General features: G+C 40.5%; 1 protein-coding gene across 2 annotated transcripts in view; it reads left to right on the forward strand.

Annotated features, from left to right (window-relative positions):
• The first annotated feature begins 4,165 nt into the window (after nucleotides 1-4,165).
• The window catches only part of EML1 (EMAP like 1), a 163,589-nt gene continuing 153,634 nt past the window's right edge, over nucleotides 4,166-14,120 (forward strand). Inside the window, exon 1 of one of the 2 annotated variants that reach the window (XM_060755472.2) lies at nucleotides 4,166-4,453. In XM_060755472.2, the coding sequence (XP_060611455.1) occupies nucleotides 4,423-4,453 (31 nt within the window). In that variant the 5' untranslated portion in view covers nucleotides 4,166-4,422. The remainder of the gene's footprint in view (nucleotides 4,454-14,120) is intronic. The other variant, XM_067462988.1, reaches the window with a different exon arrangement.

Below are 14,120 nucleotides of genomic sequence, written 5' to 3' on the forward strand. Positions count from 1 at the left end.
AGCAGAAGTGTGCTGGCTCCATTGGAGTGAGCACAACATAGGAGCCTTCCCATGTTGACAAGTAAGAGTCCTAAGACACTTCCACACTAGTTGGAGGTGGGGCCTCAGCCAGAAGTTAAGGGATGTCATGTGATGGGCTGCATGCCCACCTATCCCTCAACTGGCTGACAAGCATTCTAGGACTCTTAAATTGGTAAGTGTGATGAGTGTCATGTATCATGTTCTGCAGTTGATGGTGGTTGGTGGTGGTAGGTCTAGCAGTTGGTGATGGAAGGGTTAATATAAGTCTTAGTTCTAAAGGGTTGAGTAATCTGTAAGTAAGAGTTCATGGGTGAAAGCAATTAAGGGTGGAGGTATGCAAGAGATAGGTTGCAGCTGGGTGTTTCTGGATATAATGAGCTATCCTTGGGATTGATCTTTGGGAGAAAAGTATTTGTTTTATCTTGGTGGTAGATGCTACTGGTTTTCCCCCAGGTTTCTGGATTTTTGGTGTCTTGACCTGTCTCCGGAACCTTTGGAATCCCGAAACCTTGGATCTTTGGACTGGCTTTTGACTACGGGATAGACTCTTGATCCCTGGACTTTCTTCATTGAACTCTCGGCATTTGATCACTGGACTGGACCCTTTTACTATGGTGTAACTTTTGCTATCAGTTTTTGTTTTATATTCTGTGGCTGAGTGCTATCTTTATGTTTCATATTTTGGACTATTAAAACAGCCAGACAGTATATGTTGCTTTAATTGAATTGTTTAGCACAAACTGGGAGTTTGTTTGGTTCATCTCTGCCTCTGTACTGGCAGAGCCCTGGGATCATGACAATGAGGTCCCAAGTGAGAGTTACAGTTTTAAGAGTAACTTTTCCATGCTCTCAGTATGAATGCAAACTAGGCATCTAACAACACGTGATTATTATTTATTTATTTAAAACATTTATATTCTGCCCTTCTCACTCCAAAGAGGACTCAGGGCAGAGCACAACATATATACGGCAAACATGCTGGAACATACATAAACTCTGAACAAACATAAACACCAAAATAAATTATCCCACATTAAAATCAACTGTTAAAACTGTCTCAAATCATCCATATCAACTCTGGTCGGCAGGGTAAAGTTTCCTATTGCTGCCTTATTGCACTGACCCAAAGACTTGGTTCTACAGCCAAGTTTTTACCATCTTTCTGAAGGACAGAAGGGTGGGAGCTGATCTAATCTTGCCAGGATGGGAGTTCCCTAGCTGAGGGGCAATCATTAAGAAGACCCTCTCTCTCATCCCCACCAATCGCATTTGTGATAATGGTGGGACTGAGAGCAGTGGCTCCCCAGAAGATCTTAATCTCCATGGAGGTTCATAGAGGGAGATGTGTTTGGACAGGAAGATTGGGCTGGGCTGTATAGGGCTTTTGGTAACAAACTGGCAACCAGTGGAGATGACACAGCATGGAAGCTGTGTGCTCCCTATATGCCGCCCCTATTATTAACCTGACTGCCTCTCATTGGACTATTTGAAGCTTCCAAATAGTCTTCAAAGACAACCCCACATAGAGCTCATTGCAGTAATCTATCCTAATCAATGCCCCTCAACTGTCCCAAATTGGCAGCAATTTGGCTCTCTCTTGTTTCAAGCTTTCTGCCTACATTGAGGCCTAGTAAAGGTATTCTATTTCTCATTTTGTCTCATGGTCAACATGACTACTAGTCATGAAGATGTTCCTTGATTTGAAGATAACCAATCTAGCCGCAATGTGAGAACCTTAAAATAAAAGGGAACCAAATGATTGGTCTGTAACTTGCATGATTTATTTTATGTTTTGGAGTTAGCCCAATAAAATTACTGCTGCTTTGTAGAGTTTAGATTTTGTTGTAGTTTCTTTGCAGGCATCTGTAGTTCTTGTCTACTATACAGCAGTGGTTCATTTATGAATCTTCTTTCACTCATTAATTAATAGGACAATACATTGGTTCATGCACCAATGTAATCCTAATTCAGTGACACTTAATGTCAGTGCAAAGACTCATGGTGTGATTGTGTATGTGTGTGTTTTGTTGCCAAAAGTGATGCCTCTCCAAAACTAGGCTTCTCCTGTTTTCACCAAGATTGCCTGAGAAGCACAACTCAGCTAAAAGCTTAAAACTAGTTCATTTTCCATTGTTGTCAGCAGAGCTATAAAAAGTGAAGGTGAAAAAGAGGAGATTCTGGCCCAAAGAAGAATATGTTTCAATACAGCTTGGGGGGTATTTTGTCTTGAAACTGGAGGCTAATTAGTGTGTATTCTGTCCCTGTCCTCAAAGTGTTTTGTTGTTGTTCATTTGTTCAGTCGTCTCCGACTCTTGGTGACCTCATGGACCAGCCCAGGCCAGAGCTCCCTGTCGGCCGTCACCACCCCCAGCTCCTTCAAGGTCAGTCCAGTCACTTCAAGGATGTCATCCATCCATCTTGCCCTTGGTTGGCCTCTCTTCCTTTTACCTTCCACTTTCCCCAGTATAATTGTCTTCTCTAGGCTTTGCTGTCTCCTCATGATGTGGCCAAAGTACTTCAACTTTGTCTCTAGCATCCTTCCCTCCAATGAGCAGCCGGGCTTTATTTCCTGGAGGATGGACAGGTTGGATCTTCTCGCAGTCCAAGGCACTCTCAGGACTTTCCTCCAGCACCACAGTTCAAAGGCATCGCTCTTCCTTCGCTCAGCCTTCCCTAAGGTCCAGCTCTCACATCCGTAGGTTACTACAGGGAATACCATGGCTTTGACTATGCGGATCTTTGTTGTCAGTGTGATGTCTCTACTCTTTACTATTTAATTGAGATTGGACATTGCTCTCCTCCTAAGAAGTAAATGTCTTCTGATTTCCTGGCCACAGTCTGCATCACCAAACACCAAATAAGCCTAATAAGCTTCCCATCCATTTTCCCAACTGCAAAATTGTTTCTGTTGCTATTAATTGCTGTCAAAATTACTTCAGTGAAATTTTGAATGAATGTGAGACCTTCAAGTCACCCTTCCATCAACTACCCTGCTAAGATCCTGCAAACTTGAGGCCATGGTTTCCTTACATCAGTCAGAACACTTTAATGTGGTCTTCCCCTTTCCCCATTCCCTTCCACATCACTGAACATTATTTTCTTTTCCAGTGAGTCATGTCAGAATGCGCTTTGGTTATAAGTGAAGTATAAATCATACCAACTACAACTCCCAAATGTAAAGGTCTTGTTTTCCACAAATGCCACCAGTGTTCACATTTGGGCATATTGAGTATTTGTGCCAAGTTTGGTCCAGATTCATCATTGTTTGGATCCAGTGCTCTCTGGAGATAGGTGAACTACAACTACTACAAATCAAGATCATTGCCCACCAAAGCCTTCCAGGATTTTCTGTTCATCATGAAAGTTCTGTGTCCCAATTTGGTTCATTTCCATCATTTGTGGACTTCAGAATGCTCTTTGATTGTAGGTTAACTATATATCCTAGTAAGTACAACTCCCAAATGACAAAACCAATCCCTCCCCCCAACCCCACCAGTATTCAAAATTGGACGTATCGGGTATTTGTGCCAAATTTGGTCTGGTCCACTCTAGAACAGCAGAAAACAAGCCTGAACTCTTCTCAATGTGACATCCTTTCAAATATTTAAACATGGCCATCTCGGCCTTATTTTCTCCAAGTTAAATGTACCCAACTCCTTAAGCCAATTCCCATAGGGCTTGGTTTCCAAACAAGCAGTCTCTTGAACATGGTACAAAGGGTGAGCATGGCAAGATGTAATATTCCTTGATGTCTGTGAACAGTTAGAAGGGCTGTTAAAAATAGCTTCTTTAATGCTGGTACAGACAAATGCTAGACATAGCCTTTAGCAAATTAAAGAAAGTGTCTCCGGAGATGAGCCACACTTTTCAAACCAAATGCAACTTTTGTTTCGCTCAAGCACATCCTACGAAGCACATGTTCTTGTTATGTAAGCAGGAATGCCCTGGAAACCAGCCCCACTTACAAGCTTCTTCCCGTCATAATTATTTCAGTGGGCATTTGATTCCGGATTCTCAGCATAGTTCTTAAAAGCTTTTTCATAAATATTCCATGTCCTTTTCCAGAGTGCAAGTGTGCCACTGTGACATTAAAGAGGAAGCTGGTTGAAGGGGAGGGATGTCAACAAATTTATCCACCAATCGCGTGCTCTTTTGGCACAAAAGCACATTCTTATCTTTACATCCCATAATGAGAAGGCAGAGGCAGAATTTGTTGCTGTAACTCCTCGGTGGGCAGATGTACAGCTGAGGAGAAGAAGAAGGAGAAAAAGGAGAGAGAAGTGTTCATGTTTGGCTCCCATTTTTGCCACTCACCCTGACGGAGGAACGAGTCCAGTTATATTTTTTTATCCTCCCTCTGTGGTTTTTGCCTAGGCTGCGTTAAAGGAAACTTCTTTTCGCATGATGTCAGACTGTGAGGGAATGGCTGTGGGTAAGTGCTGGATTTATATTTACCACACTGTCCTGAAGTGCAGTTCATGTTCTCAGCTTGCAAAAGCAACACAGAGAGGAGCTGGCATGACTCTGGGAGGAAAACATACTGTCCTGTCGCTTGGGTCAAAGCGTGAAAAGGGGGGCATATATTCCTTCAAAAATAGTTATGTCCCACAACATTATTGCCTAGCCATAATTGGACAGAGACAGCAGTAACTTTGTGTCTTTATTTAAAGCTTTTTAGTGGATTTTAAAAAGAATCTAGCCATCACATACGGAAGTTTCTGAGCACAGAGCGAAATATTATCATGCTAGCAATGATAATATTATTATTCAGAGTGGGTAGAGTATAGGACAAGGACTTGTCCTATACTAGAGAATGAATCTACTTTAAATTCGGTTGCTGCCTCTTGCACAATTCTGGGATTTGTAGTTTAGGGAGGAGCTTTTAACAGCCTCACTAAACTACAAATCCCAGAATTCTGCAGGACACAGAAACCAGATTTAAAGTGGATTCATTCTCTAGTGTGTTGAAGTAATAAGTCTAAGTCTGCAGTGAACTGTGACTCTTGATCAGTGATCGTGGGCCACACCTGACCTTCCTCACAGGGTTGCTGTGAAGATAAAGTAGAGCAGATCAAAGCCACAAATGTCACCTTGAGCTCAGTAGAGAGAAGGCATAAACATAACGAATATGCTACAAATGGTGCTCATGTCATAAAAGACTGTGAGTAATAATGTTACATGAATGTGTAATGTCATTGATTCAACAGAAACAGCAATGCCCAGCTTTTTCATTGGTAGACTTTAGGGGTTAATGCTTCTGCATGGGACCAGAACTTAGCATTCTGTTATAACATATTTGTGTTGTTTCCTGACTTTGAAAGAGGATATACTGTAAATATGGATTTATTGCTGAAAGTGCATTTTGATTCAGAAGAATCTTCCTACATAGTATACTTAAACATATTTATTTATTTATATAACAATGCGGTTTCCTTGATGCCACTTTGTTGGAAATAGGTGTCCAGGCTTTTCAGAACCACCTCAGTACAAGCGCCGCCCTGTATTTCCTTCAGGAAGGAAACTGCTTTAAAATAATCCAGGTCAATTCTATGCCAACTGATTCCATTTTGGTTGAGAAAAAAATAGCAGCTCATTTAAAAGCACACTATCATTTTTCATGTAGGGTCATTTGCAGCACCTGTAGAACCATTTATCTTAATGGAGATGAAGGATCAATGTCCACTATGGCATTGGGGAGGCTGAGCTAGGAAGTGTTTTCTTGGATCAGTTTTGCCTAAATTGGTACTGTCTTTTGGAGTTGAACCACAATGATCAGTTTTCTAAAAGTTGTGCTGATAAGTTTGTACAACCAATTTTTCCATACGTATTTTCCATATGTATGGCTTGCATAGACAATCCCTTGTAGCCCGAGGATGACAGTCCTCCAAGTGTAGTGTCTTGGCAGTGGGTCCGTAGGTGGATGTGGAGCCCTATTCTTGATCTGCATGTTCTCCTACAGTGAGGGCATCGGTTTCCAGATGGAAGGCAGTCCCAGTGAGGCTTGGCTTGATGTATCTTCCTCTTGGCACATTTCTCCCTTTCGCCCTCCATTCATGCCTCTTCGAATTCTGCAGCACTGCTGGTCATAGCTGACCTCCAGTTAGAGCACTCAAGGGCTAGGGCTTCCCAGTTCTCAGTGTCTATGCCACGGTTTTTAAGGTTGGCTTTAAGCCCATCTTTAAATCTCTTTTCCTATCCACCAACATTACGTTTCCCATTCTTGAGTTGGGAGTAGAGTAACTGCTTTGGGAGACAGTGATCGGGCATTTGGACAACGTGGCCAGTCCAGCGGAGTTGATGGCGTAGGTACTTTAGTATACGACAGTATTCCCTGCTCTACAATGGTTAGAGACATACAGAATTGTATATAATGAGAGCAGTTGGTTGTGAGCTCAATATATATATTTTTCTATGGGGCACAACAAACCAAATATACCAAATGAAAGCAGCAATTCTTTGCAATAGAAAGGAAAAATATCATCGAAAGGTATATTTTCTTGCCTAATCAAAAGATGTGCTGTGAAGCTAGTAACCAGAGCCGGGTGCTTTGCCAGCAAGACTAGCCTCGGTTTAGAAGCTGGAGCAATTTTGTGTGTTAAGAACTGGTGACTCATGTCAGGGAAATGGGAGAGGAGAGGAGGATGAAATTCCAGTGGCACAGATAATATCTAATGCCCACCTAAAATGAATGAAACTGCTGACACAGCTGTTTATATGTTCCATTTTCCTCCAAAAAGAGAAGGGTTAAAATATAATTTCTAATAGGTCATTGTTGAAGTCTCCTTTACAATTTGGCACCAATAGAAATTTGCTTTCCAGGACTAATGGCACCTATTGGCTGGCAAGAATTTCATCACAGTGACAACAAGGGAATAAGATCCCTCTTCTTATGCATCTCCTGTTACCCCTCCTGGATGGCAGTTATTTAAAGTGCTTTCACATTAACATGCCATAATTATGTTAATGAAAACCAGCATGCTTTCATTAATGTTAACGAAAGCCAGGTTTGAGTGTTGGGCTATGACTCCTGATACCAGGGTTTGATTCGCCACTTGGCCATAGAAATTCACAGGGTGACCATGGAAGTGTCACACACTGTTGGCCTCAGAAAACCTGGCCTTAGGGTCACCATAACTTGGAAACAACTTGACGGCACTCAACAACAACAATCAAAATTAATGTAGTGCATCATTTGATACTTAATATGGTATTTTGATATATAATTAATAATAGGTATAAGTCAAATTGAGCCCCCGATGGTGAAGCAGGTTAAACCACTGAGCTGCTGAATTTGCTGAACGGTTCAGCTAAATTTGGTGAATTTGGTGAATTTGGTCAACGGTTTGAATCCAGGGAGCAGGGTGAGCTTCCGGGGTTAGTCCCTGCTTCTGCCAACCTAGCAGTTTGAAAATATGCAAATGTGAATAGATCAATAGGTACCACTCCAGCAGGAAGGTAACTGTGCTTCATGCAGTCATGCTGGCCACATGACCTTGGAGGTGTCTATGGACAACACCAGCTCTTCAGCTTAGAAATGGAGATGAGCACTACCTAGAGCCGGACACAACTAGACTTAATGTTGAGGGAAAACCTTTACCTTTACTTTAAAGTCAATGCATTCCGATATGTCTGAAATTTTGTTGTATGGTATTTTATGTTTTCTTGGCAGGTCCAGTGCTGGATATTTGCAATACATTACCTTTGATCTAATTAGAACACATGCATAGTACGATAGAACAGAATCAGGATTGCATTACAAGTGATTAAATTACACATTTCATCAGATGCCCTCCAAGGAATGCTTCAGGTGTATCTGACTTTAACTTCCATTATTTCTAGCAAGTAGAATAGTGATGCTACTCGTGTTTTTTAGAGGACACAAGGTTTGGAGGAGGACTGCCCTACATAAATCTATATGAGCTAAAATTCTATTTATGGATTCCCAGGGAAACCTAGTTAAAAAAAACTTTAAAAAAATACAGTTCCCAGAAGTCCTTATGGCTACCTGTCATCCAGATGGGGATAGTGGTGTTGGGATTCAATAGATTTAAGTTCTAAAACTATATTTTTCCAGATCAGCTATCTTAACTAAGAAACTACAGTAATTGGGTCTGAAATTTGCTTGGTTAGCTTTTCCTCTGAGAAGTGCGACAAAATCATTTCAAAACAATTCTAAGAGTACACATGATTGCTTGTGTATGTGTTCCTGTTTATGTTGAAGATGTGTTATGAGTTACTTTTAGCTGAATGTTTGGTATTATGTTGTTAATTAAAAACTCCCAGAAACAATAACTGCCATTTATTATTGATTGGTTACTTGTGCTATACAACTTCATAAATTGGTAGCTGGAATTTTGCTTGGTATGTTCTTCTTTGTAAATGGCATTTTGTGTGTGCATATGAAACAAGGTCACTTTTACAGTGTTGCAATGGGATTGCATTACAGTGTCTGGGTATCATTTGTGCAATAGTAGCCAGTGAAATGACTGATACACTACAGCCTGATGCACACTGAGCATTGTATGTTGAACAATGTCTGCATGCTTCTATAGCAGGCATGGGCAAACTTCAATCTTCCAAGTGTTTTGGACTTCAACTCCCACAATTCCTAACAGCCTATAGTTCCAAACTGTCGGGAGGGGTACCAATGTCTCTGGAGATGTTTTCTGTTGATTGTTGTTGTTTTACAAAACCAGCAATATTATGCCTCACTATCCCTAGAACTAATTTCTTAAAAGGCAGTGGTTGCGATTGCAGCTGATTACTTCCAAACTCTTTCTTTAAGAAACTCCAACCAGCCAAAAAACTCTGTGATCTTCCAGAGTTTATGGAATGTACAACCAGGCTGCCAACTTAAAGAAAGCAGGGACAGCAAAATGTTGTGTAAAACAACCAGACTGCGAAGAGCAGATGGTGTTTTAAAAAAGTTGCAGCACTGGGGAAATCTTATACCGCTAGGTCTAACTTAAAGCTCCGTTCCCATAGAATGATGCACTATGACAAGGTCATTCAATATTATTTAAGGACATAGACATATAATAGAGTTGGAAGAGACCACAAGAGCAATCACTATGTCAGAGCCGCCCTATTGAAAATCTGGAATAAATATAAAAATGTCATGTACCCTCAAATACCCATGTGGACGTCGCCAGTTGAGGCTCATCACAAAAGAGAAATACCGAAAAACAGATGGCTCAATTACAGACAATTGCTGACAAAAATTAACAACGAATGGCACCTGAGATCAATGGAAGAACTGAAGGGAGAAGACAAAGAAATAAACTGGTTACAATATATGCAAATCGAACAGTGCTTCAAGGAAGATCTAAAGGTTGGGTTCAGTGAAAAAGAAAGCTGCTGGGATATAATCATGAAAAAAGACAAAAAATTGATTAGATTATTATATAAGAACTTGCTTGAATGGAACACTGAGAGGGAGGTGGTAAAAGAGAATATGGTCAAGTGGGCTAGGGACGTAGGTCACTCCATCTTATTAAGTGAATGGGAGCAAGCATGGAAAACCAAACTGAAGTACACCAAATCCATCAATATTGTTGAGAACTGGTTTAAGGTTTTCTATAGGTGGCATCTGACTCCGGTCCAACTAGCCAAGTTTAGCAAAAACCCTAATAACCGATGCTGGAGGTGCGGAAAAGAAGCTGGCACTTATTTTCATATGTATTGGAGCTGCAAAAAAATAAAAGCTTTCTGGAAAATGATACACGAACATACACAAATCATTATAAAAATGAAATTTGACATAAAACCCGAATACTACCTACTAAATATAATGGAAATCGGGCTAGGGAAAAATGAAGAAAAAGTTTTTTTCTATTTATCATCGGCGGCTAGAATACTAATAGCGCAAAAATGGAAAAGTAAAGAGATTCCCTCCAAGGAAGAATGGATAAAGAAGATAATAGAATACAGGAACTGTGATAGCCTATCGTGCTTACTAGAGGAGCAGAATAAGAACAAACAAACAAATTGGAAATACCTTAAAGAATACTTAAAAGGAAAAATCAAACTGGACATATAAATTTCTATGGGGAAAGAAACAAGAATTACGAGAAGAAGGCAAAAGAATAAAGGAGACAAACAACTACCCTCTGTGGACTGAACGGAAGTTGTATATACATGTGTGTATACCCCTACCCCAACAACCCCTCCCACTATCTTCTCATCCCCCTCCTTTCCCCACCCATACCCACCCACAATTCTGTCCTTCACAATCTGTCTAAATTCTGTGACTTTCTATCACAATGATTGTTCCCCCTCTTTCGTTGTAAAGAAAAACTGTATAAAAATATCAATAAAAAAAAGAGCAATCATGTCCAATCCTATTCTGCTACCTTTCTCCCAAAGTGAAATCCATAGTGGAATATACAATCAAAGCATCTTTGAAAAGAATCTGGACAGCTCCCTCATTGGGATGCTTTAGTTGGAGGTCTTGCCATGAGGGCACTTTTACCTCTTTGATTTAGGCCCATTTACACTGCCATATAATACAGTTTGAAATTGCATTATATGGGCAGTGTAGACTCATATTCATTTCAGCAGTTGAACTGCGTTATATGATTTTACACTATATTATAAGTGTAGACAGGGCCTAAGACATGCAATTGCAGATACACCTTAAAGTGAGTCAGAGGGGTAAAAGGAACAAAAGAGAGAAGGGTGGTAGACTAGAAAATACCAGTTTTCAAAACAGCACACCCAATAACTCCAAAAAAAGAGGATAGGATGCCTGAAACACCCTGGAATTACCAGCATATCATCTGGATCTTGGAAACAAAAGCAGCAATTAAAGAAGTAAAAACCATGATTTCTCAATATGGAAGGATGAACTGTTTAATGTTACAATTTGAAAAAGAGAGCTAGATCTGATTTTGGAATGCACATATTTACATATATGTACCTAGTGAGATATTATGAATATGGGTCCCAAGTCTGGACACAAGATAAATTAATTTATTTTTCATAAAAGAGGTAAAGGTAAAGGTATCCCCTGATATTAAGTCTAGTCATGTCCCCAGGCCTGTAGCCAGGATTTCGATTCGAGGGGGGGGGGGGATGAGTCTGAGTGAAAGAGGGTCTACCCTAGGAAACCCTTTGTATCATTGCCCCAGTACCCCCATGCATATGGGATATATTGAGTATGGTGATCAGATCATGATATGAATAAACATAACAGTTTAAATAATGCACCAGTAAGGCCTTTTCGCGAACCACCATGAGAATTTCGGGAGGGGGCTGAAGCCCCCAAGCCCCCAAGCCCCCCCCCCCCCGGCTACATGCCTGTGTCTGACTCTCCATTTCTAAGCTAAAGAAAGTCCACCAGCTCCGCTTTCTGTTTTATTCTGCTCTAATTTGTTGTTTGGGCTTGGCCTCTTGTAAGCCGCCCCGAGTCCCCATCGGGGAGATGGTGGCGGGATATAAATAAAGTTTATTATTATTATTATTATTATTATTATTATTATTAAAGAGCCGGCATTGTCCGTAGACACCTCCAAGGTCATGTGGCCAGCATGACTGCATGGAGCGCCATTACCTTCCCGCAAAAGTGATACTTATTGATCTTCTCACATTTGCATGTTTTCGAACTGCTAGGTTAGCAGAACCTGGGGCTAACGGAGAGCTCACCCCACTCCCCAGATTTGAACCACCAACCTTTCGGTCAACAAGTTCAACAGCTCAGCGGTTTTACATGCTGCCCATCCAGGGGATATATATATATATATTTCATATAGACCTTATATACCTTATAGACATAGCCTAATGTAATTTTATATAGAAATTGTGCATGAACCCAAGCTCTGAATCTGAATAATCAGAAAGCAAAAGTGTCACTATCTCAGCTACCCATGTGGACAATTTTGGTTTTTGAAGTGTTCCCTTACTTATTGTGGGTGTTCTGTTCCACGACCACCCGCGATAAGTGAAAAACTGCAAAGCAGGGACGCTATATTAATTGTAATATTTATACATTATTTTAGCATATGTATAAGAAACATTCTTTTGCTTCTAGCCCTCGCACTTTCTTACCCACCTCCGGAGCCATGCAGGCAGCAGCAGGCCAGGGGGGCAGGTCTTCCCCTCCGCATCTCAGGCTGCTGCTCTACTGGGGTCCGCGGAGGCCAAGGAGGCAGGCACAAGCGCTCCCAGTCGTGGGAGGGCAAGCAGAGCTGGTGGACTCCCTCCACCGGCTCGCACATCAGCCTCCCTTTCTGAGGCCCATTGTAATGTAAATATTTTATATTAATATTTATTTTTTAAAAATCTGCAAAACAGCGAGTCCACGTAAAGCGAACCGCAAATTAGTGAGGGAACACCGTAGTTCAGATTTTTGAATTCTGGATCAAGAATACTCAACCTGTAACATCGAAACAGTGCCTTGTGTCTATGAAGCCAGCCCAAATCATGATTAGAATCAGTTAACTGTTTTTCATGTAAAAATATATCTGCAATGAGAGCATCTCATTATTGAGTCTTACTTTTAAAAAACAACTTATTTTCCCAACTGTAGAACTGCTTGTCCGGTGGCTTTCTGGATTTCCCCTCAATGGTCTGCCTAGCACTTCAGCCAGGCTGAAAAGAGGAATTGGCTCAATTTAATCAATTGGAGGAGGGCAAAAGGACTGAACTTATTTTGCTACATGACATGTTTTGATCCGTCACAAAAATGTCTGATTTGGGATGATACAAATCAGACATTTGCTATTGTTATCATGTCACTGCTACTACAATTTTAAAGAGCCAGTATATGGAATAAGTGTTAATGTTTATATTGGAGAGTGCTTATTGTACTTTAAAAGGTTGTATATTATTTGATGTCATGGCCTATGGCTGGTACAATAAACCATTCATTCAGACACAAAAATATGCCCAATCAATTGAGGGTGGAAATGGGGGTGGGGAGAGACCTTAAGCATAGGAAGCAATTTTGCATGGCCACCAAGAAGCAGAAGAGGGAGGAAGAGCAAAAGTGAAGGGGGAAGTAGCATTTAGAATCATAGGCTGAAATCCTGTATAGTGGACTTACACATGCAGTAATTTTTTGTAATATCTGTATCCACTGAGGATTGCTATCATATTACTATATAGCAGAGCTAGAAAACCACCATTGTGCAATGGGACTGATGCAAATTGAGCCTTTACCCTGATGTGCATAAAGGCCCTAATATGCATCTGCACATTGAAACAGATGCACATCAAGTATCAGTGTGCATTGGGCACTTCTGTCATTGTCCTGATATGGATTTTTGCAATTCATTGGCAGGGTTTCTGAGCATCTCTGCTGCTTAGCAAACTATAAATAAAATTAAGTTGATATTGGTGATATAAGATTCCAGAGAAGTTAAGTAATAATAATAGTAATCATCATCATCATCATCATCTTTATTTCTATTCCACCCCTGAAAGGACTCAGGGCAGCTTACAACATAGATAAATACATTAAATAATATATACAATATAATGGCAAATCAGTAAAAAGAGAAAACAATAAAGCAAAATAGGCAGACAATAAATAATGTAAACAGTATAAAATGCTGGTTAAAAACACGGTGAAAGTAAAAGTTTGTATCAGATTCCATCAACAGAATTGTAGAATCGGAAGGGACTTCAAAACTCAACTAGTTCAATCCTCTGACACTCAGGAATATGCAATTACAGTATTCCTAAAAGATGCCCATTCAACCTCCATTTCAAGATCTCCCTACATGGAAAGCTCACCACACCTATTGCTGTCTATTCCATTGAACAGCTCTTGCAATTCTTCATAATGATTTGGTAGAATCTAATTTCTCGGGATTTGAACCGCTTGGTTTCTATTGAAACCTCTAAAGCAGTGGTTCTCAACCTTCCTAATGCTGCAACCTCTTAATACAGTTCCTCATGTTATGGTGACCCACAACTATAAAATAATTTTCGTTGCTACTTCATAACTGTAATTTTGCTACTGTTATGAATCCTAATGTACGTATCTGATATGCAGGATGTATTTTCATTCACTCAACCAAATTTGGCACAAATACCCGATACGCCCAAATTTGAATACTGGTGGGGTTGGGCGGAGGGATTGATTTTGTCATTTGGGA

This window comes from Anolis sagrei, chromosome 1, assembly GCF_037176765.1.
Source record: "Anolis sagrei isolate rAnoSag1 chromosome 1, rAnoSag1.mat, whole genome shotgun sequence".
NCBI lineage: Eukaryota > Metazoa > Chordata > Lepidosauria > Squamata > Dactyloidae > Anolis > Anolis sagrei.